The sequence below is a fragment of the Rhinolophus sinicus genome, linkage group LG02, assembly GCF_036562045.2.
Source record: "Rhinolophus sinicus isolate RSC01 linkage group LG02, ASM3656204v1, whole genome shotgun sequence".
Classification (NCBI taxonomy): domain Eukaryota; kingdom Metazoa; phylum Chordata; class Mammalia; order Chiroptera; family Rhinolophidae; genus Rhinolophus; species Rhinolophus sinicus.
This window is the reverse complement of record NC_133752.1, coordinates 173508174-173533834: the sequence shown is the minus strand read 5'-3', so window position 1 is coordinate 173533834 and position 25661 is coordinate 173508174. Positions and strand designations below refer to the sequence as shown.

Here is a 25661-nt window from a genome sequence, read left to right as displayed (position 1 = left end):
TGTCCCACATCCTCAATAAAACTGGATATTGTCCCAGCTGTTCCCTGTTTACTGATTAATTTAAAGACAGCACTGTGCTTAGCAACCATCTCAAACATCAGGTCAGATGCCAACTTATTTTTTTATACCAGGCTTCCTCCTTTTAAAGGAATTGTTTTCACTTTCAGAGTTGCAAATCCAAGATAACTATAATACAGCTTTTTGTTGCTTATATTTATTTTTTAAAATAATGTTTCTTTTCTGTGATCACAGGGTGAATATATGATTATTTTAGATAACTTGGAAAACAGTTTCAAAAAAGAAAAGTAAAAATTCCACCACCTAGATGTGTATAGCCATTGTTAACATTTTGCTGTGTGTTTCCTTCTAATGTAAACATGTATGTGAAATACATTGACTTTACAATTAGAATCAGGCTGAATTTGTCATTGTATATCACATTTTTATTTAAAATTATATTGTGGCATTTCCCGTATCACTGAATATTATTTGAAAACACCCTTTTAATAGCTGTATAACAGTTCTTTGTATAAATGTATTATAATTATATAGTTACATAATGATTCTCCTCTGGGAGGATATTTTTGATATTAAAATAATACTGTAGTAAACAATGTTAGTATATAAATCTTCTGAATTTCATTTTGTTTCTTTTGGCTAGATTTCTAGAAGGGGGTGAGTAGATATTTATGGAATTAGATTGAACAGATTAGAAGCAAGGCATCTAGGGAGAAAGCAAAGCAGTCAAGAAAGGAAAACAGAATATGGTTTGGGGGTCATGAGATCTATTAACTCAGTTTCTCTCACATTTGAATTGAGTGGCAAAGCTGTCTCTTACCTAAATGTGGACACCTTTCCCTTATTAGGGGCAATATTAGAGGTGAACTCTACCCTACCATGGACACCAGAGTTGGCTATGCATTGTAGTGTTCAAAGATTATAGAGTCTTAGAATTGGAAGGGACTTTTAAAGTCTTATCATCCAGTCTATTTCTTGCAGAGTCCCTGAATTGAGTGTATTTTGTAGACTAGCTCGTCAAAGTAGACGTCGGGCCTTGACTTGCTGACTATTTAATTTTGGTCAGCTCATTGTCATACAAGGAAACCTGCTCCTTTATTGGACAGCTTGGATTAGTTGAGTGTGGTTCCTTCACTTAAATCCAAATTTGATTTCTTGTAACTTTCACTTGTTGTTTACTTTGTTTTTAAAGGAAAGGATCCCTAAAAATAATTCTGAAATATTTCACCTCTATATACAGAGAGTGCCAAAAATATGTATACACATTTTAAGAAAGGAAAAAATTGTATTAAAATTGTGGTACTCAGTATATACCGATAGCAAAAAGATGAATACAAGTCATGTATATACATTTTTTGGCAGCCCCAGTATTTATCTGTTACCGTCTACTAGAATCAATATGAAAACAAACATATGTTTGACCTCCTTTTAGTCTTTGTTTCCTTCCAAGGTATAATTTAGCTTTCTCTTGTCTTTATAGTGAAAATCATATATATGAACATAGATAGGATAGAAAATGTTTGCACATATTTTTATACTTGGTGGACAGAAAAGTTTCCAAGTGTTTATATGTCCTGTTCGTTTTATTATTTCTTAGAAGTTGCATTATAAGTAGTGGTTTTGCTATACACAGCCCCACTTTTCACTAATGATAAATAACAGCCACCTTGTTATCTTTCTCTTTTACTGTCTTTTTTTTTTGTTTTACACAGAGGTGTTACATGTATTATTTCCTTTAACCCCTGTCCAACCTCCTAGGGTAGGCATGAGGAACCTGAGGCTCAGAGAGGTTTACAGGCCTTTCCTGTCACACAGCTTCTAAAGGTAGAGCCAGGATTTAAACCAGGTCTGATTCTAAAACCTGTACATTTAACCATTTTGTGAGTCTGTCTCCCTAACTTACGTTAATGTAATGATAAAATCAGATGTATTTCTGTTTTAAAGATGTTCGTGTCTTTGGGTTACTCGTTAGTGTGCCCCATTGGTAGTGTGTGTGTCATTATTGGGGGTCTATTGCTTCTGCTTGCTTCTCTTTAATAATCCCAGCTCCTCTGCCTTGGTTTGGAACACCAAGGATTTCCTTCCTCTCATTGCCCATCTCTCCCTAGTCCCCTGTGTAATGCCTTCCTGTTTCTGGGGGAAACTGAAGCACAAAATGAGAAAAGAGTAACAAATAATGACATCATAGTTTTCTGAATATTATCAACTGATATGTTTCATACAGGAGGATGTTTTCACAGCTGTGTGCTTTAGGGATAGTGGGAAAAGTTTGAATTTTTGTAACTTGGGTATCTTCTACAACAAAAGCAGTGACGCACATGCTTAATGGACTTGGAATGTGGAAACCACTTCTCTCAGCCCTGTGATAGAAATCTTTGTGTTTATGGTCACACTGGGATTCAGATATGTTATCTCAGTGAACTTGAGACCAAGGGTCAGAGAACCAAGGAGTAGACTTGCTGAATATATGATTTAATTACCCTAGATCAATCAAGCTTTGACTGAGTGATGATGGAATATATAGTGTGTGTATTTTTACGTAGTTGCTAGGGGAAAGGAAAAAGTTTAATCTTTGGTTTTGTTGACCTTTGTATCACTTTTATCTTGTAGTTCCACATAACTGCCTCTGCTGAATTTTCAAAAGGCCGAAGTCAAATGATTTTATAGATAAGGTCTCATTCACTAATTGCACACGAAGAGCCCATATCTTCAAATATGGGTGACGTAAGTTTACTTTAGAGGCAGGAGTGAGTTCATTTCTTTGGAGAGATATGAATAGAATGTGTGTCTCTTGCTGGGGTGAGAAATATATTCAAATCAGAACTTTGCTTGGAGGAAATGGAATGGAGTTACTGGGCACTTGAGCCTTCAGAAGTGAGGGGTCTTTAGCCAAGGCCCAAGGGGGTACCAATTGTGTTTGCAGAACTCGTCTAAATACAAGCATTCCTCAGTATGTGGAACAGCAAACATCTGTGGAGAACTTCTAGTATATGTCTATAAAGCCCTTATGTGCCTTGGGTCTGTCAGTCATAAAAATACATGACCCCTTCCCTCAAGGACCTTACCAAGCAACTGGGGAGAAAGCAAGAATGTCAATAATAAAACACAAAAAGGATGCTTTGGTAAAGGCCAAAAATGACCCTTTAACCAAGTGTGTTCCAGAGATACAGCCCATAAAGATTGGGATTTAGTTACATATGAGCTATATCGCTACTGAAAACATTTTGATTCCAAAATAAATAAATCCCAAATAAGCAAAACTATCTTAAGCATAAATTAAAGGGAAAGTGGTATTTTAAATTAATTCCTCAAGTAAATTGCCAAATTATGTACAATACAGTTTCAAGAATTGGCAACTCCAGGGCACTCATGTTTTGGCTACTGTATCTCCCTTAAATTACAGCAATACTTCTGTCACCAAAAATCTTGAATTTATTGTGTTTTTTATTTCTGTTAATTCCATCACTTATTCCGTGCTTGTATGCTAGCTACAGGGCAGATGGGGGAAAGAGTCTCTTGGTTCTTCAGTTTCTCAGTATAATAGCCCAGTAGGCTCTCCTAAGTAACTCTTTGCTTTCTTGTTAGCTCCTTGGGTCTTAACTCTCTGTAGAAGAAAGATTTTATATTTCCTGTTGATTTTATTTAAGCTGAGCAGAAAATGAGATGGTTCTTCTTTATTTTTTTCATATATGTGATGCTTTAATTTTTTACTAAATTTATTGGGGTCACACTGGTTAGTAAAATTATATAGGTTTCAAGTATACAATTCGTATTTATACATCATCTATATATTACATAGTATATTCACCACCCAAAGTCTAATTATTTTTCTTATTAGTAGACTTCATGTGTGGAAAAATCAATTTTTCTCTAATATTGATCTTGTTCTTAGAAACTAACTTATAAATTAATAGTATTGCCTCAGCATTTTAAGCTACTGGTAAGTGAGAACTTCCATCTGATCAGGGCGTTTTCTCCAGTGTGTAAACAATCCTGTGTTTTCTGTTTTCCAACAGAATGTAGGGTATCTAATCCTTCAAGGAGGCCAAGAGTTAACACCTATACGAAGGGTGACCCCCAAAATTTCAGATTTCTCTTTTGTTGCTTCTTTTTCTCTTAGTTTTGAAAACAACACTTCATTTGTTTTCATTTAAAGTGAATCTGTGATTCATCTTTCTGAAACCTCAAAAAAAATGTTCAGCTCCGCAACGTGATTGCTGTTGACTCTCTAAAGATACCCTGACCTCTTTTAAACTCAGTTTTGGTGTGCCTTGCAAAGTCTGTATTTCTAAGAAGTTGTGTATACTTCAAACTACTGTAAGTAGAATCGTGTTAAATGCCAATTTTTAAAAGAACACTTTCAGTTCCTAAAGCAAATTCCGTTAGAAAGGGAAGAATCGTTTGGTGCCCCCAAAATGCCATCCTCACTTTGTCTGGAAAGCTACAACTTGGGGGCATGTGGAGACCACCTGGGTTTGCTGAACACTAGCTGCCAAGTTGCAGGGAGGACCGAGGTGCCCCATTAGAAGCTGGCATTCATTCTTACAAAATAGTGAGACAAAATGGGCTTTCTGTGTTCATTCAGTGAGAGAGGTTGAAAGGTTATAGTATCCAAACTGAGTGTTTGTAGTAGACTGCATTTCTTTTATTTTCATACTCAAAGTAAGGGTCTTCTAAATTTAAATATGTTCCTTTTTGCAAATAATTCTAAGTTAGTCTTGATTCTGTAATAAAGAAATATGGTGTAGCTGTATAGAATAATACTTTCTCTCCTCATAGAAACATGGATTTTTCAAATTTTAGACTTGGAAGGAAACATGGCTCAACTCAGTTTTCAGAGAAGGAAATGAGACTTATTTTTTCCTCGGTTTATCCTTTTATATTTTTCATTTCATTCCCTATTGGCCACACTTAAAATTTCCTTGGCTGCTTTATTAGAGTATTGTGGAATATTTTTGCTTAGCAAAAATTAGAATCAATCTACTTGACTTTTTTTGTTGTGGTAAAATAAACATAAAATTTACCATTTTAACCCTTTTTCAAGTGTATAATTCAGTGACATTAATTACATTCAAATTGTTGTGCAGCATCACCACCATTCATTTCCAGAACTTTTCATCATCCCAAATTGAAATTCTATATCCATTAAATAGTAACTTCCTTTTCCCTTTTCCCCTTAGCCCTAGGCAACCATTATTCTCATTTTTTTCCTCTGTGGATTTGACTTTTATGTACCTCATGTAAGCGGAATTATGCAATATTTTTCCTTTTGTATATGGTTTATTTCACTTTGCATAATGTTCTCAAGGTTCATCCATGTTGTAGCATTATCAGAATTTCTTTTACTTTTTAAGGCTGAATAATGTAACACTACATATATATATATTACATTTTGCTTATCCATTCTCCCATTGATGGATGCTTGGGTTGTCTCCATGTCTTAAATGTTGTGAACAAGGCTGCTATGAACGTTATTACAAATATCTCTTCAAGACCGTGCTTTCAGTTCTTTTGGGTCTATACCCAGAAGCAGAATTGCTGGTAATCATAAGATAATTCCATGTTTAATTTTTTGAGGAACTGCCATGCTGTTTTCCAGTGACTGTACCATTATACATTCCCATCAACAGAGCACAAGGGTCCCAATTTCTCCACATCCTCTCCATCTCTTATGTTCTGTTTTTTTTAAATAGTAGCCATTAATGAGTGTGAGGCGGTATCTCATTGTAATTTTGATTTGCGTCTCCCTTAAGATTAGTGATATTGAGCGTCTTCTTATGTGCTTATTGGCCATTTTATATCTTCTTTGGAGAAATGTCTATTCAAATCTTTTGACCACTTTTGAATTGGGTTGTTTGTTGTTGTTTTTTTATGTTGAGTTTTAGGAGTTCTCTATATATTATTCTGTATATTAATCCCTTATCAGATTTGCAAATATTTTCTCCCATTCTATGGGTTGCCTTTTTTTTTTACTCTGTTGATAGTGCCTTTTGAGGTACAAACTTTAAGTTTTCATGAAGTCCAATTTGTCTATTTTTTTCTTTTGTTGCCTGTATCTTTGGTGTCATATTTAAGAATCATTGCCAAGTCCAATGTCATGACGCTTTTGCCCTATGTTTTCTTCTAAGAGGTTTATTGTTTGGTTTATGTCTTTGGTCCATTTTGAGTTAATTTTTGTATAAGGTGTTAGATAAGAATTCAACTTCATTCTTTTCAATGTGGATATCCACTTTTCTCAGCACCATTTGTTGAAAAGACTGTCCTTTCTCCCATTGAATGATCTCTTGTAGAAAATCATTTGAGGGTATATTTCTGGGCTCTCTATTCTATTCCATTGATCTATGTCTTTATGCCAGCACCACACTGTTTTGATTACTGTAGCTTTGTAATCAGAAGTGTGAGTCTTCCAGCTTTGTTGTTCTTCTTCAAGATTATTTTGGCATTGAGATTACATATGAATTTTACAATGGGTTTTTCTACTTCTGCAAAAAAAAAAAAACATCATTAGAATTTTGATAGGGGCTGCATTGAATCTGTAGATCACTCTGAGTAGTATTCATATCTTAACAATATTAAGTCTTCCAATTCATGAAACATGAGTTGTCTTTCCATTTATTTATGTCTACTTCAATTTCTTTTAGCAGTGTTTTGGAGTTTTCATTGTACAGGTTCTAATTTTGGAAAAATTGAGGCTCAGAGATACAAGGTAAACTGCCCAAATTCACACAACTAGTAAATAATGAGGTTGAATTCAGCTTTACCCATTCTCCCTGCCTTAGTGCATTCAGGCTGCTATAACAAAATACCATAGGCCAGGTGCCTTATAAACAACAGAAATTTGTTTCTCACAGTTCTGGAGGCTGGGAAGTCCAAGATCAAGGTGCTGGCTGATTCAGTCAGTGTCTGTGAGGACTTGCTTCCTGGTTCATAGACAGCTGTCTTTTTGCTGTGTCCTCATGTGCTAGAAGGGGCAAGTGAGCTCTCTGAGGTCTCTTTCATAATAGCACTAATTCAGGGCTCCACCCTCATTACCTAATCACCTCCCAAAGGCCCTGTCTCCTACTATGCCATTGCAGATTAGGTTTCAACATACGAATTTTGGGAGGGGGGACACAAACATTCAGTCCATAGCACTATCTCAAAGAGACAGTTCTTTTTTGGTCCTCTGGTGGTTACTGAAAACTGTTAGGAGGGAAATCCTGGGAGCATTGTTTCTATGTACATCCAACATCGTGGTGGGTTGGCATGTTATATTGGGCTTGTCTGTACTTGCAGTCTCTTCTGCTACATAGTTGAACCAAAACAATGCTGGTAGCCCTTCTCCTTGGTGAGTGGCTCCTTCTCCTTGGTGAGATTGGCACTTCTCTGAGGTGACTGAATGGAGATAAAAGTGCCTAAGGGAACCAGTCACGCAGGGAACCCTTTTTCCAAATGTCCCAAAGAAATTGATCACTAACAGACATCATAAGATCCTATCCAAGTTGGGTACATGTTTTTTAGACTTTTCTTTCAGAAAAGGGTAGGGAATACCTTTGAGAACTAGAGTTTGTTCAAGTAAAGAATACACATGACTTCTGTGCTTTTGTCTTTGAAATATATCATGACCAATAGAGTCAAAAATCCCCTATTAGTTTTAGGGATAATTTCTTTTTTCATAATCTGTTTTTGCTTAATTGTACCTTCACAATAACTTTTGTCAACGTTGCATAGATTCTGTTTTCTGGATTCTGTGGTAGGAAATGGAGCTTTTGTTATACTGTTTCTCAGTCATGGGCCCCACTTCTCATAATACTCATTTCTAGTCCAGTAAGTGGCTAAGGCTCTAAAAGTCAAAGAATTCAGCGTGGTAATAGCCTAGGTTAATACCCACATGGCTCTTTACTTTAGAAAAACATTTTTTCCTCTACCTGACATTTCAGAAAGAAAAAGATTGCTCAGCAAAATATTTTCCAAATTTCTAACCCTGATGATTTTTCCATTTTACATTTTACAGAAAGAAATAGGTACCGATGGCAGTTAGCTTGTCGGTGTAATAGTCAGTCTTGGTCCTTACCCATTCCCCGGAGCCCACTCTCCATTACAGTATAAACAAAGTGGTTTCAGCAGGGTCTTAGGAAATGTCTCCAGTTTTTATCATTTGCAAAACCAACCCTTAATATATGAATCTATTAGATGAGGTTTTTAACTCAATGAACATCTACTTTGTGTGCATCACTGTTTAAGGAAAACTGTGGGTAATGGCCTTGTTCCCTAGCACAGTAAGGAAGACATAATTTGGAAACTTCTTTTTAGCATGAAAAACTAACCATAAATATGTAGAACAGTGTATTAGGAGTGAAGTGTCATGACGTCTATACTTTTTAGTATAGAAAAGAAAAAATTTATATAGAAAGATGAACTATATCTGATAAAATATGTTATTGAATCTAGATGGTGAATGTTTGGGTACAGATTTTTTCCTACTTTTTTATATGTTTGAAAATTTATATAATAAGTAAAAAAGAAAAAAATCTTAATTATAAAGAGCACTTATACAAAAAATAATTTCAAGATGATATATGAGGTTGGACAATTAAGTTCACGAACTTGTCCTAGAAAAAGTGCTACATACCTCCTTCTGAATATCACTACGGTCGCCTTCAAAGTACACCCCTTGGAAAGCTATGCACCAACACCAGCGCCTAGTACACCTTTCAAAACAATTTTGGAGCTCTTTTTCTGGAATGGCCATCAGAGCTGTTGTCGTATTACCCTTGATGTCCTGAATATCATCAAAATGTCTTCCTTTCAGTATTTCCTTTATCTTTGGGTAAAGACAGAAGTCATTGGGGGCCAAATTAGGTGAGTAGGGAGAGTGTTCCAATACAGTTATTTGTTTCCTGGCTAAAAACTCCCTCACAGACAGTGCTGTGTGAGCTGGTGCATTGTCGTGATGCAAGAGCCATGAATTGTTGGCGAAAAGATCAGGTTGTCTAACTTTTTCATGCAGATTTTTCAGCACTTCCAAATAGTGAACTTGGTTAACTGTTTGTCCAATTGGTACAAATTCATAATGAATAATCCCTCTGATATCAAAAAACGTTAGCAACATTGTTGCAGCAAGTTCACAAACTTAATTGTTCGACCTTGTATGGTTCATTGTCTTTTTACCTGCGGGCTTAGGTTACTATTAGAGTTGGTCAGTAAGAATGAAAACAGTGCTGTGGACCTAGAGTCCCTCAGAAGCCAGGCAGGTACTGTGACTGAGTGAAGACGGCTGGGTGTGAGACAATAGGAAGTGGGGGCATTGAGAGAACAGGAGAGGACACACCTCATTTAAAGCATCCACAATTTTTATCTTTAATAAAAATTTTTATCTTTAATCTTTAATGTGTATTCAGAAATAAAACAATTCTGAGGGCTGATAGTTTGTTCTCCTAAAAAGGATAAAATTTACCATCTCTAAATTTATCCAGCTTTCTATCCTCCCGCCTCCTCCTTTCATCAGAAGATACAGGGATGGTTAAGTCATCAAAGTGAGGGAGATGGGTTCCTAGCACTTGTGACTGATGGCAGTGCTTTGTAATCATTGCTTCTAGAATTTGCTTGGGTCGCCACAGCTTTGTAACTTCAGGAGTAGAAAAAGTCGCTCATGATTTTTTCCTGTCTTGCTCCTTCTATTATCTGGAGCAGGATTTGTGGCATATTTTTAGAGATGCCTGTGAGTCAGAGAAGCATATTCTTATAATAGACCCATGTACCTGCACTTTTTAGATGATTTAAAGAATACAATTGTGATTTATAAGGGTGATTGAAAGTGTAATGTCTTTGACTTTGAGGTTGGCTGGGCAACTTAATTTGAATACCTTAGTGTGCTTTTCTAGACTTGGCAGCTTTCTTGAAATCCACCACCACTCGTGTGTTTTTTTTAAGAGGAAAAGTAAGAGTTTGCTTTTTTTTTTTTTTTAATTTATTTTACATAAAAATATGGAACGCTTCACGAATTTGCGTGTCATCCTTGCGCAGGGGCCATGCTAATCTTCTTTGTATCGTTCCAATTTTAGTATATGTGCTGCCAAAGTGAGCACAAGAGTTTGTTTTGTGAGTTAAGGTTGGGTTCTGCTTCATCTGCTTCAGCACGCTAGAAGCTTGGGCTGGCCCTGCAGCTTTTCTCCTCCCATTCTTCAATGCAGGCTCCCAGTAGTCGTCTCAAGCACTGGAGATCTTCCTCATTCACTTGGGAAGAGCAGATTCAGACTGAGACCAGGCCTCACTCTTAAGTGTGTATGGAGAATACAGAGTAGAGAACCTGAAAAGCCTTTTTTCCTCCTAAAGTCTTCATCAACTCACTCTTTCCTTGGAGTTCTAGCACTAGAACTGCATCCTCTTAACCTAATTTGAGAACCTTTTATGTCCCACTGCTATATGTTAGACACAAGAGATAAAGATAAGTAAAACATGGTCCCTGCTCTACCAGCTCACAGTTTGTTATGAGGCTTTTAATTGCCTTGGAGAAGATGCTGTTTTAAGGTGTATTCAGCCATATAAACCATAGTGAGAATGAAAGCTGGAAACTGGTTTTGATTTCTAGAGTTGGGGACACTTGCGTGAGGGAAGAGGAGAAAACTGCCCAAGAAGACATTATGAATAGGTGGGAAAGACCTTGGCCACTTTCTGTTCAAATGAATTTATTTTAAAAATTCCAAAAGGGAAATACATTCATAGGTTAAAAAATGCAAAGTATATTATCAAAGTCTTCCTCCATACGCTTTTTCCCCATCTGTCTAATTCTTATTTCAGGGTTTCTTTGTGTAAATATAAGCAAATATGAATATATGTTTTATTTACTTGTCCCCTCTTTTTACATAGGGTATCAGCACACTCTGTACATTATCCTACCGTGTTTTCCCGAAAATAAGACCTAGCCAATCAGCTCTAATGCATCTTTTGGAGCAAAAATTAATATAAGACCCGGTCTTATTTTATTATAATATAAGACCAGGTCTAATATAATATATAATAGAATATAATACTGGGTCTTATATTAATTTTTGCTCCAAAAGATGCATTAGAGCTGATTGTCCGGTTAGGTCTTATTCTCGGGGAAATACAGTATATATTTTCTTTTATCACTTAATATCTTATGGAGATTTTTAAATGTGAATACATACAGAGTTTATTCTTTTCTATGTTCATATATTATTTATAGATTTAATTAACAAGCGTCTTATTGATGGACATTGAGGTGTTTGCTCATATCTTACTATTGTGATCACTGATGCAATGAATAATCTTATGTATACATTGTACGTCATTTAGCATGTGTACTAATATACATGCAAATTCCAAGTAATGAAATTGTTGCATCAAAGGCTTTATGCATTTGTAATTTTTATATCCATGCCAAATTACCCTCTATGGAGGTGTTAACAACTTACACACCTATCAGCTATGCCTGTTTCTTCATAGTTCCACCTACGGAGTTTTTATCATACTTTGGATTTTTACCAATTTGATAGGTGAAAAATGGGCTAGCATTTTGAAGTTTTAATTTCCTTTTTTTTTTTATGACGAGTGAGGTTGTGTATCTTTTCTTAGAGTTGAGGCATTGGTATTTCCTTTTCTGTGAAATGCCTTTTCATATCTTTTGTCTATCATTCTTTTGCTGATTTTTTACTTGCCAATTACCAGGAGCTCTTTATATAATAGAAAGCTTACCCTTTTTGATATGAGTTGCAAATATTTTTCCAAGGTTTTTTGTTTTGTTTTTTTTAACTTATGGGATTTTTTTGCCCTGAGGAATCTTGATTTTGTTTTTAATTAAAGTTTATTGGGGTGACAATTGTTAGTAAAGTTATATAGGTTTCAGGTGTACAGTTATGTAATACATCCTCTATATATTACATTGTGTGTTCACCACCCAGAGTCAGTTCTCTTTCCATCACCATATATTTGATCCCTTTTACCCTCGAATCTTGATTTTTATATTGTTGAGTTGCTTGTTGTTTTGTTTATGGCCTTTGCATTATCCTGCCCCATACTGATGGCACAAAATCATTCATTCCTCCTTCCACAGTGGTTGCTCACTCTTTTCCTACTTCTATCTTGGATTGACAGCAAAAATCTTTTGGTAACTTCCTCCCAAGTCTGTTCCTGGGACTGCATTCTTCGTCAGTGATAGGATAGCCCTCGATAATTTTGTTAGGAGATTTCAGTGGTCTTAAAATCTCCCACTTCCTTGTTTGGAGGTACTCTAGAAAACTAGCAGTTTCTTATAAAACTAAACATGCAATTGCCATACAACTCAGCAGTTGCTCTCTTGGGCATTTATCCCAGAGAAATGAAAACTTATGTTTACACAAAAACCTGTACACAACTGTTCATAGCAGCTTCGTTTGTAATAGCCCCAAACTGGAAATAACTCAGATGTCCTTCAGTGGGTGAATACTCCAGGATATACATGCAGTGGAATACTACTCAGAGATAAGAAGGAATGAACTATTGATGTGTGCAACAACTTAGATGAGTCTCTAATGTATTATGTTGGGTGAAAAAAGTCAGTCCCCAAAGGTTACATATTGCATTATCCCATTTATAAAACATTTTTGAAACATCAAAGTTGTAGGAATGGTGAACAGATTAGTGTTTGTCAGGGGTTAAGGATGGGGAGGGATGCAGAGGCATGAGCGAGGTGGATGTGGTTAGAAGAAGCAACACAAGAAATCCAGTGGGATGTGGGGAGCGGAGCAGTAACTGGCAGGTCCAAAGATTCTCTGGGGCAGCCCAACTGGGTAGCCCATCTCTTGGTCTGTTTTGGGGGAAAAGAACACTGGCTTAGGCTCCAATACCTCAGAGCCAGAGCGTTTGACATTGGTGTTTGGGGGGCAGGAATAGGGAAGGGTTCCCAAGAAGAACTTTGATGTGGGTGGGTCCACTTTGATCACGCCCAGCATGTACCTCACTGTCATGTTTTTTCAGGTACCTTGTGCTGTGTCGTTAGCTGATATGAGACAGAACATGGCTTAGCGCGGTGCTTCTCAGAGAGTGGCAGGGGAATCACTGAGCTCCCCAGGACCCTGCTAGGGATTCTCTGAGGTCAAAACCATTTTCACAGTTATACTTAGACATTTGCTAATTACTCTCATTCTCTTACAAGAGTACAATGGAGTTTTCCAGAGGCTCCATGGTGTGAAATAGCAACAGATTAAATGCAGAAGCAGATATGAGACTCCAGCTGTTTTATATTAAGCTAGACATTAAAAAGACTTACAAAAATGTAAACCAATGCCACTCTTCTCACTTTTTTGTTTTGGAAAATATAATTTTCCTTAAAATATGTTATTTATGTTAACATGTAATAGGGTTATTACTGCTGTTTTTAAGTGATTTAATAAATATTTAAGAATTTTTGCAGTTTAATTTTTAGTGGGTGAGTATTGATATAAACTACATGAACCAAAGCTCTTTGGGGTCCTCCATAATATTTGAGAGGGTAGGGGGTCTAACACCAAAAAGTGTGTGACCCTCGGCTGGGCAGAGAGCACCTGGCCGGAAGTCGGCAGGCGTGGGTTCTGGTCAGGGCTCTGCTGTGCGACCCATGGGCAAGCCATTCAGCTTCTGTAGTTAGTTTCTTCCTCTGTAAATGCTAACAGTGATCCTGGTCTATACATCTGGAAGAATAGTAAGAGAACTCCAGATAAAAGGCTTTGAAAATATAGTGTCCTTCGCACGTGTAAGGAAATGTAATAGTTATACATGTAAACTGATGTAACTAAATGTAAAGAACAAGGTTCATGTGTGTCACTTGACATTCTATTCACTCTTTATATTTTTTTCATTTTTGCGTCTCCTCCTAACAGTTTCCTCATACATTTTCTTTTTCTCAGTTTCTCAGATAACCATTTTAAGTATTAAAGAGAATTAAGTAAATACATCTTCCAAAGTTTACAATCAAGAAGAGATTTATATTCCTAATACCATAAAGTAGTGTCATAAGGTCAGGAGCTCTAACTTGGCAAAACCACTTACTAGCTCTGTGACTTTAGGGAAGGTAGCCTTTCTGTGTATTGGGTTCCTCATCTGTAAAATGGGGCTAATGATACCTTACTTTCCAGGGTGACTACGGGTATGAAAAAGAACACACAGGAAGCACTGTGCTAAGTGCTTGTCACATAATGGATGCTCCCTAAATGACAGTTGCTGTGATTGACTTTAGCATATAACACAAGATGCAAGATTAAATTTAGGTCTCCAACCCAGTCTTCAGTTAACTTATTATTAAGCTACTTTATTCACAGGTTTATTAGCACTGATTTTCATTTCACTTAATTTCATTCTTTTTTTCTGCTTTGAAGGGCTACTGAGTGGCCAGACTTCCCTCACAAACACCAAACTGGAGAAACTGGATTCCCAGCAGGTATTACAGCTCTGCCTCCGGTATCAGGATCACCTCCATCAGTGTGCAGAGGCCGTTGCTTTTGATCAGAATGCTTTGGTTAAGCGAATCAAAGAGGTAAGTATTACGGGAAGATAATATTGCTGACTCATTATTGTGATTCCCTGTGAACCCTGAGTCCTTTTCTACTGGGCAGTAGAGCCAGTGATCCCAACTTTGTGGAAAGCAGTCATTTTCTGTCCATGCTTTGGGGAATCATCTTTCCTAGCAGTAAAATGTGATGGTGAAAAAAAGGGTGGTCCATACAGCTAGATCAATCTGGAGTTTGAATCCTGGTTCACCATTTGTTTGCATGGGCAAGTTATTCAACTTTTCTTGGTCTCAGTTTCCTCATCAGAAAAATGGGGCTAATAGTAGTAAGGGTGGAGTGAAGAATAAATTGCTCAGTGAATATTAGCTGTTATTAGTACGTGTAACGTCCTGATGTACCGATTTGCTCTAGCTAACATTATATCTTCAAATTGACTTTAGCTATTTCCTGTGTAATTTATATTTTATTTTCTAATAGGGTGTTGGTTCTTTGAGAGTAGAAGCCTTGACATATCCCTAAAAATTGTATTTTTCACTGTGTTAGCACCTGAAAAGCAGTGATTCTTACTGGTTGGATGAAACAATTATGCCTACTTAACTCACAAGGCTTTATAAAGAAAGAAGCAAGATAATTTCATCTGAAAGTTCTTAGTAAACTGAAGAGCATGGTACAAATGTTGAGTAATTATTGATAACAGTACGTGGGTACTTCTTTTAAGCACTTAAATGTATCATTCATGGGCCGCTACATGGCACACGTCTGGGAGCACCAAGATATCAGTAAATACATTTTTCCCAAGTTTTCAATCAAGAAGGGATTTATAGTCCTGATGCCTTGAAGTTGTGTCATATCAAGAGAGGGACGGGAGCTCTTAGGTGAAACCACTTAGGTGAATGAGACCCCGTGGAGTTGTTTCTGGTCATGACTCAAGCAAGAGAAGAAGGTGGACACGAGGGAACACACAAGTAAAGGGGTAAGAATCACAGCAAATTAATTACCTATTAGTAACGGACATAGGTCGTCCTTGAAATTACAAAGTAGTTGATAGTTATACTGAGAGATTTAAATGACCAATACCTCCAACACGTTAGTACTTAACTTTCATAAAATGTTATATCCCTATACGCTTCCCTTACGGAAGTCTTTTATTTGGAAGACAATTAAATATGACCTTTTACACTGGCTGACACTGGTGTGGCCTTTCATTCAAATAGTATAAACTATTTTACTACATGATGACCGACATACCTTTAAGTCCCAAACACGACTTATGCGTTAGAATCTCTTGGGTTTTTGTGTAATACTGAGTTCTCCTCTGCCCCCAGTTGTCTGGGACGCAGTCTGTGATCATTATCTTAATAACGTTACCAAATGATTCTCATGCCGTTCTCCATTGCCTGGGATTTGGGGACCACTGGCCTAGAGCGCTATTGTCCAAAATAAGTTCTACAAAACTAGTCCGTGGAAAGAAGATCAAACTTTTTGCATATTCCTTCACCTCCTTGGAAAGTCACAGAGCATATCATCTTATTAAAAGTTCTTAGGACTCTTACAGTAAAGAAAATCAGCACTTTTCAAACTTTTCGACCTCAGAACCCTTATATTGGGTAACACCTATTAACATCTTATAGAAGTAGCTTTTTTTTTTTAGAACATTCTTTGGGAAATGCTCTTGTAGATGTAAGAAACACCTTACTATTTTGACTACTGTGCTAGAAATTAAGCATGACATTAACTCTCAGAAGATTTTAGAATGAATCAACTTTTTAATGCTTCTTGTTTTCTTTTTGAAAGGTCCTCTAATCCGTATTTGTAGTTTTGTAGTTTAGCAAAGTGCGGGATAGAAAGACTGACCAGCTCATTTTCAAAGGTAAAGTATTTTGTCATACCCAAACAGAGTTCCACATTTTCAAGGCTCCAAAGCAGTATTTCTTGGCCCTGAATACATGTTAGAATCAACTGGGATTTTTTCCCCTCTAATATGTATGATGGAAAATTTTACACACACACAGTGGAGTAGCAAATACTGTGAAGCTTCATGTACTCAGTGCCCGGCTACTGCAGGCATCAACATGTGAACATCCTGCTTCCTCCGTCCTCCCCGTCACTCTCTGCCACCGCCTCAGCTCGTCTATTTTGCAGTAAATCTCAGGTATATCGTTTCATTCATAAATATTTAAGTGTGTATTTTTAAAAGTAAAGGACTCTCTTTAAAACCTTTTTGATTTCAATTTTAGACTTAGAGAAAAGCCACAAAAATAACACAGTTCCTCTATAACCCTCACACAGCTTCCTCTAAAGTGAGTGTCTTACAGAACCTTAAGTACAATGATCAAAACAAAAAATTAACATTAGTACCATATACCATACTGTTGACTAAACAAAGACCTTATTTGAATTTCGCCAGTTTTTCCACTAATGAAGAAACTCCTTTTCAAAAACACAGCCACATTACAGTTATCACACCCAAAACATTTAGCAATAATACCTTAATCCATGCAGTATAGCTGAGGTGCTTTTTAAGAAAATACAGATTTGTCGGTCTCACTCTGAACCAGTTATATCAAAATCTTTGAAGGGTAGAGGGTGGGGAAGGGAGGAAGCTGAACATTGGTATTTATGAGAGTGCTGTAGAATCTGTAATCAGCGTTGAGAACCAGTGTTCTGGGGCATTCATTTAAAACAATTAAGCTGAGTTTAAAATTCTGTGTGAGGAACTTTGGGGTTCACTTTGAATGGTCAATAGTTATACAGGATTGTTGGGAAACCCAGAACAACACTCACAGTACTGAGCAGTACCTCCCTAGTCCTCTAAGAGTTGAGGAGGAGGTGAGCACTCTTTCAGGGTTTTCACTGGTGACTGGTCTCTGTTGGAAAGTGCTAGCAAACTCCTGAAACATACACATCCATCTGTGTTCATTTCAAACCTAAGAGTTGAAATTAGTCATTTCCAAATGAATAAAGCAGAGGATGTAGTTTTGCTTAAACGCTAAATCTCTGATATTATTCCAGATGTTTCCTGGAAATTTGGTTGCAAGAGTGAGGAAGTAACATAATGCTATATGTGTTGAGAAGTAAGGGAACTTAGTAACCGTGGAGACTATGTATTAGTGGAAGTGCAGGACCTGGATCAAGCTGAGGCCCATAAAGTTACAGTGCTTATGGTCACTTAGGTTTGGGTCAAAGGGAAACATGGCTATAACTGTGTCTGATTCAGATAAAAGGAAATCAAGGAGTTAGCTAAGCTTTCCTGTTGCTAAATTTGGGTGATGCTCTTGAATGACAAGTTTACGCTTTATAAATGTGTATATGACAAAGGAGTAAAAGATAGGGGTGAGATCCTGTCTTCACAAGCAGGGAATCTTGTAATGTGCACTGACCACTAGTTTCCTTAGTGGCTACAGAGTGACCCCTCATTCATCCAACCAGCATTGCTGAGTAACCATTGCAAACCTACTTAGTGTGAGGTCCTTTAGGGGTTACAGGGAAATGTGACAGTCCTTGCTCACTGAGAGCTCAGTCTAGGTGAGGGAACAAAGAGATACAGAACAGTAATAAGAAACATAAGGCACTATGTATGGATAGTGCTCAATTGTGGTTTATAATTGCAGTTCTATAAGAGTTAAAGATAAGGATATCCTGGAGCAGGTGAAGTTTAAGCTAGGTCTTAAAGGAAAACCAGAATTTGGGAAATGAATGGAAAGAAAGAGGAGAGCATTGCTGGATTGGGGAACAGCTTGATAGTCTTAGAAGAAAATTAACTTTGGGGTTTCGGGGAACAGTAAAGGAATTAAACTTGGTCAAAGAAATATCTACATTAAGAACCACAGAATGTTGGAGTTGGAAGGACCTTGGAGACCTTCTGGTCCAGGGCCCTCATTATTTAGATGCGGAAATTGAAGCCTGTTAGAGGAAGTAAGCAATTTATCCAGGGTCACAGAGTGAGATAGTGGCCGAAATTACGGAATTAAAAGTGGATGAAGACTGAGGGAATGATCCAAGATAGCAAAGTAGATGCACACTGTGCTTGCCTCATCCCGTGAACCCATCAAAATTACAACTAAATTATAGAACAGTCAACTTGGAGAACCATCTGAAGTCTGGCTGAACAGAAGTTTTATAACTAAGGATATAAATAAGAGGCTGCATTGAGACTGGTAGGAGGGGCAGAGCTGCGGAACGGGCTGGCCTGAAACACCTGTGTGGCAGATGAAAATTGTGAGGGACACTCAGCCATGGAGGTTCCCCACAGAGGAGCAACGGGCCCCAGCTCCACACCAGGCTTCCCATCCAGGAATACTGGTGCAAGGAAAAGAACCACCACAACATCTGGCTGTAAAAGACAGTGGGAATTCTGACCATCCAGGTGGGACGGAAAGCTGTGGGAAACCCAGATGTCCTCTTAAACGACCCCGTGCTCAGACTTGCTCGCTCACAGGCACTCACCCTGGGCTCCAGCGGAGGGACGGTGACTTGAGGGTCATCAGAGGCACATGGGGAGCAGACTGAGGTGCGTGGCTTGGGTGGGGGCAGAGTGGCCTGAAGGACAGTCAGCAATTTCCCTGTTCGGTTCTTCACCCTGTACAGCCAGCAGGCTGTCGCCATCTTTCCTGTGTTGAGTCCTTCCTGTACGCTTACGGCCAAATCTGAATCTGATTGGCCTGGTGAGCTCTGAAGCTCCTCCCTGCTGACTCACTGAGACCCCACCACACCCAACCCCTTACCACAGGAGGCTTTATCTGCGGCTGAACCTTACTGGAGTGAGCAACTGGCAGCAGGTGTCAGGAGGCCTCAGTGTGTCCTGGCTTTTTGTGGCGTTACCCCAGACCTGGTACTGGTGACAGCCATCCTTGATTCACAGTATGGTCTCTCCCACATGCCTCCAGGTCCAGCACAGGCAGTGACCAACTGTGGATCACATTGTAACTCCTACCATGTAGTCCCTGAACAGTCACAGGCAGTGGGTGACCTGGGTCTGCATCAGAGCCCCTCGCAAGAGGCAAGACCCAACATACTTTGAGGTTGGTTTCAGATGACAGCAGAGCACTGCCCAGTTAGCCCCACAAGTGGCACACCCAAAGGGTGGTCTCAACAGGTACCAGAACCCGCTTGGGCATATCCTGCTCCGTGTGGTAAGCTTTGGATGTGGCCAAACTCCACAGCCAGTCAGCATGAGGATTGATCCCACCCATTGAGGTGCCAATAGCAATGAAGACTCAACTATAACAGGAGGGCACACACAACCCACACAAGGGAAACTCCTGGAGCACCTGGCTCAGGTGACCAGGGAGACTGTGCCACTGGGCCCCACAGGGCCCTTTTTACATAAGACCATCCAGCAAGAGATGTAGCAGATCTACCTATTACATAGAAACAAACAGAGAGGCAGCCAAAATGAAGAAATGAATACATTCCAAATGAAAAAACAGGAGAAAACTCCAGAAAAAGAACTAAACGAAATGGAGGCAAGCAACTTACCAGATACAGAGTTCAAAACACTGGTTATGAGGATGCTCAAGGAACTTAGTGAGAACTTCAACAAAGAGATAGCAAGCATAAAAAAGAAACACATAGAAACCATAAAAATGAACTAGTCAGAAGTGAAAAATATGACAACTGAAATGAAGAATGCACTAGAAGGAATCACCAGCAGACTAGATGAAGCAGAGGATCAAATCAGCAATTTGGAAACACCCAATAAGAACAGCAAAAGGAAAAAATAAAATCCCAAGAAAATGACGATAGTTTAAGAGACCGCTGGGACAACATCAAGCATAACAGCATTTGCATCATAGGGGTACCAGAAGGAGAAAAGAGAAAACAAGGGATTGAGAACGTATTTGAAGAAATAATGACTGAAAACTTTCCTAACCTGGCAAAAGAAATAGACATACAAGCCCAGGAAGTGCAGAGAGTCCCAAACGAGGTGAATCCAAACAGAACCACACCAAAACACATTATAATTAGAATGGCAAAGGTTAAACACAAAGAGAGAATCCTAAAAGCAGCAAGAAAAAGGTAACTAGTAACTTATAAGGAAGCTCCCATAACATTGTCAGCTGATTTCTCAATAGAAACTTGGCAAGCCAGAAGGGATTGGCACAAAATATTCAACATGATGAAAAGCAACAATCTACACCAAGGGTACTCTACCCAGCACAGCTGTCATTTAAAATTGATGGACAGGTTAAGAGCTTCCCAGACAAGAAAAAGCTAAGGGAGTTTATCACCACCACACCAATATTACAAGGAGTGTTAGAGGAAATTCTTTAAGATGAAAAGAAAAATGATAAAAAATACGAATAATAAAATGGCAATAGTTATATATGTATCAACAATTACTTTCAATGTCAATGGATTAAATGCTTCAATCAAAAACATAGGGTGGCTGAATGGATAAGAAAACAAAACCCTTACAATATGCTGCCTACAAGAGACTCACTTCAGATTGAAAGACACACATAGACTGAAAGTAAATGGATGAAAAAATATATTTCATGAAAATGGAAAGAAAAACAAAAAAATCTAGGGTAGCAATACTTACACCAGACAAAATAGATTTTAAAACAAAGGCTATAACAAGAAACAAAGAAGGATCCAGTAAATTCCCACTTCTAGGTATTTATCCAAAGAAATCCAAAATGCAACTTTGAGGGGATGTATGCATCCATGTGTTCATTGCAGCATTATTTACAGTAGCCAAGATGTGAATGCAGCCTAGTGTCCATCAGTGGAAGAATGGCTAAAGAGGAGGTAGTACATACATACAATGGATATTGCTCGGCCATGGATGGGAATGGGTTTTTGCCATCTGCGGTGGCATGAGTAGACCTGGAGGGTACTGTACTGAGTGGAGAATGTCAGGCAGAAAAAGACAGATGCAATGTGATTTCACTTATATGTGGAATCTAAAGACCAAAATAAACAAACAAAACAGAAACACACTCATAGATACAAAGAACATTTTGATGGTTGCCAGATGGAATGAGAGGTTGAGGGGGTGGGTGAAAAATGGGAAGGGATTAAGAAGTACAGATTGGCTGTTACAAAGTAGTCATGGGGATGTAGGGTATAGCAGAGGGAATATAATCAGTAAAATTATACTAACTATGGTGCCAGATGGGTACTAGATTTATCAGAGTGATAGATGGGAGGGGAATTGGGGAACAGGGTGAAAAAGGTAAAAGGATTAAGAAGTACAAATTGGTAATTACAAAATAGTCATGGGGATGTAAAGTAAAGCATAGGGAATATAGTCAGTGATAAGGTAATAACTATGTATGATGCTAGGTAGGTACTAGACTAGTCAGGGGATCACTTCTTAAATTATACAAATGTCTAACCACTATGCTATTCACCTGAAATTAACACAAAATAATATCAAATGTTAACTATAACTGAAAAATTAAAAAAGAGGAAAAAAAGGTGAAGGGGAATAAGAGGTTCCAGGTATAAAACAAATAAGTGATGGGGATGTAACGTACAACATGGGGAATGTAGTCAATATTATGATAGCATAATACAGTGCTAGATCGTTGCTGGACTTATGGTAACCATTTCTTTAAGTATATAAATGTTAAACATCTATGCTGTACACCTGAAACTGATATAAAATTGTAGTTAGCTATATTTTTTAATAAAAATCTTTCTAAAAAGTGGATGAAAATCAAAGGAGGGTGTGCGTGCGTGTGTGTGTGTGTGTGTGTGTATGTGTGTGTTTTCCAGGTTGTACACTTGACCATGTTTACAGACTGAAGGGAAAGAGACAGAAGAGATTGAAGATGAAAGATAGAAAGGGGATTCATAGAACAAGATTCATAGAGGGGACAAGAGAGGGTAGGATTTAGAGCCCTGGGGTTGTTAATTTTGAGAGAAAAGGAAGTATGTAGACAAGTTTATAAAAAGAGGACACCTGGCACCGATCAGACACACCCAAGGAGCCTGTGTATTCTCTCTGAAGAGGGGAGGTCCTTTGTTGACAGTGACTGTTGGGGAGCAGTACCCTCGTGAGCACTGGGAGTCATGAGGGCTCAGCCAAAGGGGGAAAATCTCTACCTTGTGTTTCTGGGTGATTTAGCATAATGGTTCTGAGTGCGAACTCTAGAGCCTCACTACCTGGGTTCAAATCCTGGTTCTGCCTCTAACTAGCTGTGTGACCTTGGCCAAGGTACTTAATCCTTCTGAGCTTCGTTTCCTCTTCTGTTAAATAGGGACTAGAATAGTATCCACCTCAGAAAGGTTTTTGTGAGGGTTAAATGTGTTACACTATGTAAAGTTCTTAGGACCATGTCTGCCATGTGGTAAACACTATAGCGTTAGCCCTTGTCACTGTTTAAATATAAGTAATGACTAACAGAGAAAAGCCTAACCGGATTGCCGTGAATTGCCCCATGTGAAGTTTCTTGATATTATACCAGTAGCGGCCAAAATATTGGCTCATTTTAAGCAATACCCTCAACAACCTAAGTGTGATAAAGAACTAAATAGAGGCGAGACAGAAAATTTTAGCCCATTCTGGTTTCCTTCAAACCCTGCATGATTTTTTTTATGCCATGGATATGTGCTTTGGGGAATTTTCAGTGAATTTAATTGGTTATTCTGCTTTGTGAATAGTAAGCTGGTACCTGGGGAACATGGGTCATGAGAAATGTGAGACTGGATGGCAGCAAATGACTAGTCCCTGACTTCTAGGCTGGGGATACATCACTTATCATTTCAGCGATTTTTTGTGACATCTCATCATTTCTCGTTAAGGATTCAAGTTGACAGGCAGACACTTTCAGTTTTAGGTCGTATCTGTCGTTGGAATTTGGGTTAAATGAAAGAAAGGTAAAGAAACATGCGTCCTCCGAATGTGGTGCTTTTCCCTAGGGGTGGGAAGGTGGAGGGAAGAAGGAGGGAGGAAGGCTGGTGGCAAGCACACAGCCCCAGGAAGACGTAGGTGAGACGGTTGGAGCACTCTTTCTTGTCACTGACCTGCACCCACCTTCTGCCTCACTCCAGTTGCTCTCAATGTGTACATAGATTAGAACAGCTTCTTAACTAACATACAGCCACTAGGTTTAGAGTATTACTGTTATTAGATGCTTGCGGAAAGGCCTTGGAACTAAATTCATACTATGATTCTGGTAGTCTCTGTGGTTTTCATTCTTGGGTGCATTGATAAGCAGGCTGTCTCCGCGGAGAGCAACGTGAAGCATTGAATGGGAGGTTCAGATGAATAGGTCAGGAGGAGTTACAATCCTCAGAAAGCCGTGTGATTACGTAGGATTATAAAGAGACCCTGAAATTTCTCTAATGCAGCCCTTTCATCGCACAAAGAAATCAGGTCCTTAGAGTCGATTTGGGACTTGCCCAAGAGTTTCTCCTAGTTAATGACTAAGACGATAGATGAGTTTTCCCAATTGCCAGCCCTCGTTTCTGCTTTACAACTTCTGTTCTACTTCTTTGGAATTTCTCATTTTCTTTTTCAGTTATTCCTTTTTCATGCAGTAGACACTCAACTGGTGTTAGAAGGAGTGAGCTACTGTTCATGGGTCTGCACACTGAGCTGGGCAGGGATTCTTTCTGTTGACAGTACCGTAATGTTTAAGACCTAGCTGGAGCCATTTTCCAAGTATCTGACCTGACTTCCTGTACTGTGTCTCCTCCCCTGGGCCTGGGGAGAGACTGAACAAGGTTAACTGAGTTGCTCCCAGTGTTGCACAAAGAATCAGTGTGTGAACTTGCATTCATTCTGAGCTCCTTTAATTCAAAGCCTGCTTCGTGTGAATCACTGGTCAGGTGAGGCTGTGACTCTTTGCCTGCCACCTGGATGTCCTTTAAATGACAACATTGTTAGGTTCCTGTTGCTGCTTTTAAACATATCCTGGCATTGGTTGCTGCTAGCTTGACTTCAAATTATAAAATGGGTTGGGAGTGTTTACTTAAAACTACAAATATTGGTAAGAACATTGAGATGTTGGGCTTCTTTTTGCTGAAATACCGAGGGCAAGGCATTTCAGGAAAGTTTTGTGTTCCCTTTCTATCTTACAAGTAACCGGTGTAAATTTCAGGTTGCGACCTTACAATATAATTATAGTGTCCCCCTCCCTTGTCCTTTGGGCAACCTTTCTTTTTGGTAAGAAATACAACGGGTCCCTTGGGTAGCAGGAAATAGAGATGGGGGATTGGCCTATTTTGGTTCGTCGGGCTGTAAGGTCTGCCGTACAGTACTTCCTTCGGTCTGGCCCCACACTTCCTTTACACCAGCACTGTCCTGCCAAAAGGCAGAAATCCTGGAAGAGGGCCCAATCAAGTTCATTACTTGCCTTTTGGAAATGTAGACTGGTGTTTTTTTGGCGAGGCATGAGCAAAGCCCAGTTATTTGGCTGCTTTAAGAGTTAACTCCATTCAGATGCTGGATACCAACTTGTGAGCACATGGAACCAGCAGCCCCATCCCCCAGTCTGCCTGCCCTAGACACGCCCTAGACGGTGGCTCTGCTGGCTTTCCTCATACTGGCTGCCATTTGCCAGGTACTAGAGCCCTTTCCCTCTCCCTCCCCAGATCATTTCCAGCTCTGTCTATACCTAAAATTTACCAAATTTTTGGACCAATGACAATCACAGTACCCAAAGTTCTATGCATTATTAACCAGCTATTCATTGTTACACTTATCCGGATGTTCTGAACTGGAGACTTACTTGCTGTCTCAGTTGTTAGTGGGAGGACACTTGCAGATTCATACTCCTTTAAAAAAATATCTCGAATTCTTTCAGGTCTCAAGGATTTTGAAAGGATTTCTCTAGTATTTGTTCTTAGAGCTTGAGGCAATAGTTAACTTGTTTTCTGCCCATGTTGACAGACTCTACTTTAATATTACATATAAGACGTTAGATGCCACCTTGGCATTACTCCACAGTTTTCATTCTAAACAGGAATAGAAAGCTTATCAGTTGTCTAAAGTCATATCAAACCATTACTAGAAATGGCTCACGCAGAAAGTTAAGGTGATAGCCAACGTGCAGCCCAGAGCAAATGGGATAATGGGTGTGCAGGTACTCTCCAGGACCCTAAAGAGGTATGTAAATTAAAGGATAATTTTAGGGAGTAGAAGTCATTTGTTTCAAATGGAGCGAGACCAAGAAGGAGGTGATACTATTCTGTGGAAATACTAGTGGCAGAATTACAGCACAG

At 38.7% G+C, this 25661-nt stretch overlaps 1 protein-coding gene and 1 non-coding gene across 3 annotated transcripts in view; one reads left to right on the top strand and one right to left on the bottom strand.

Annotated features, from left to right (window-relative positions):
- Positions 1-25661, top strand: part of BORCS5 (BLOC-1 related complex subunit 5) — a 69078-nt gene that overhangs the window by 29977 nt on the left and 13440 nt on the right. For both annotated transcript variants that reach the window (XM_019744809.2, XM_019744808.2), the window contains exon 3: positions 14352-14509. In XM_019744809.2, the coding sequence (XP_019600368.1) occupies positions 14352-14509 (158 nt within the window). The remainder of the gene's footprint in view (positions 1-14351; positions 14510-25661) is intronic.
- Positions 9979-10085, bottom strand: LOC141570332 (U6 spliceosomal RNA). The gene has a single exon (XR_012494324.1). It is a non-coding gene; the product is annotated as a U6 spliceosomal RNA (small nuclear RNA).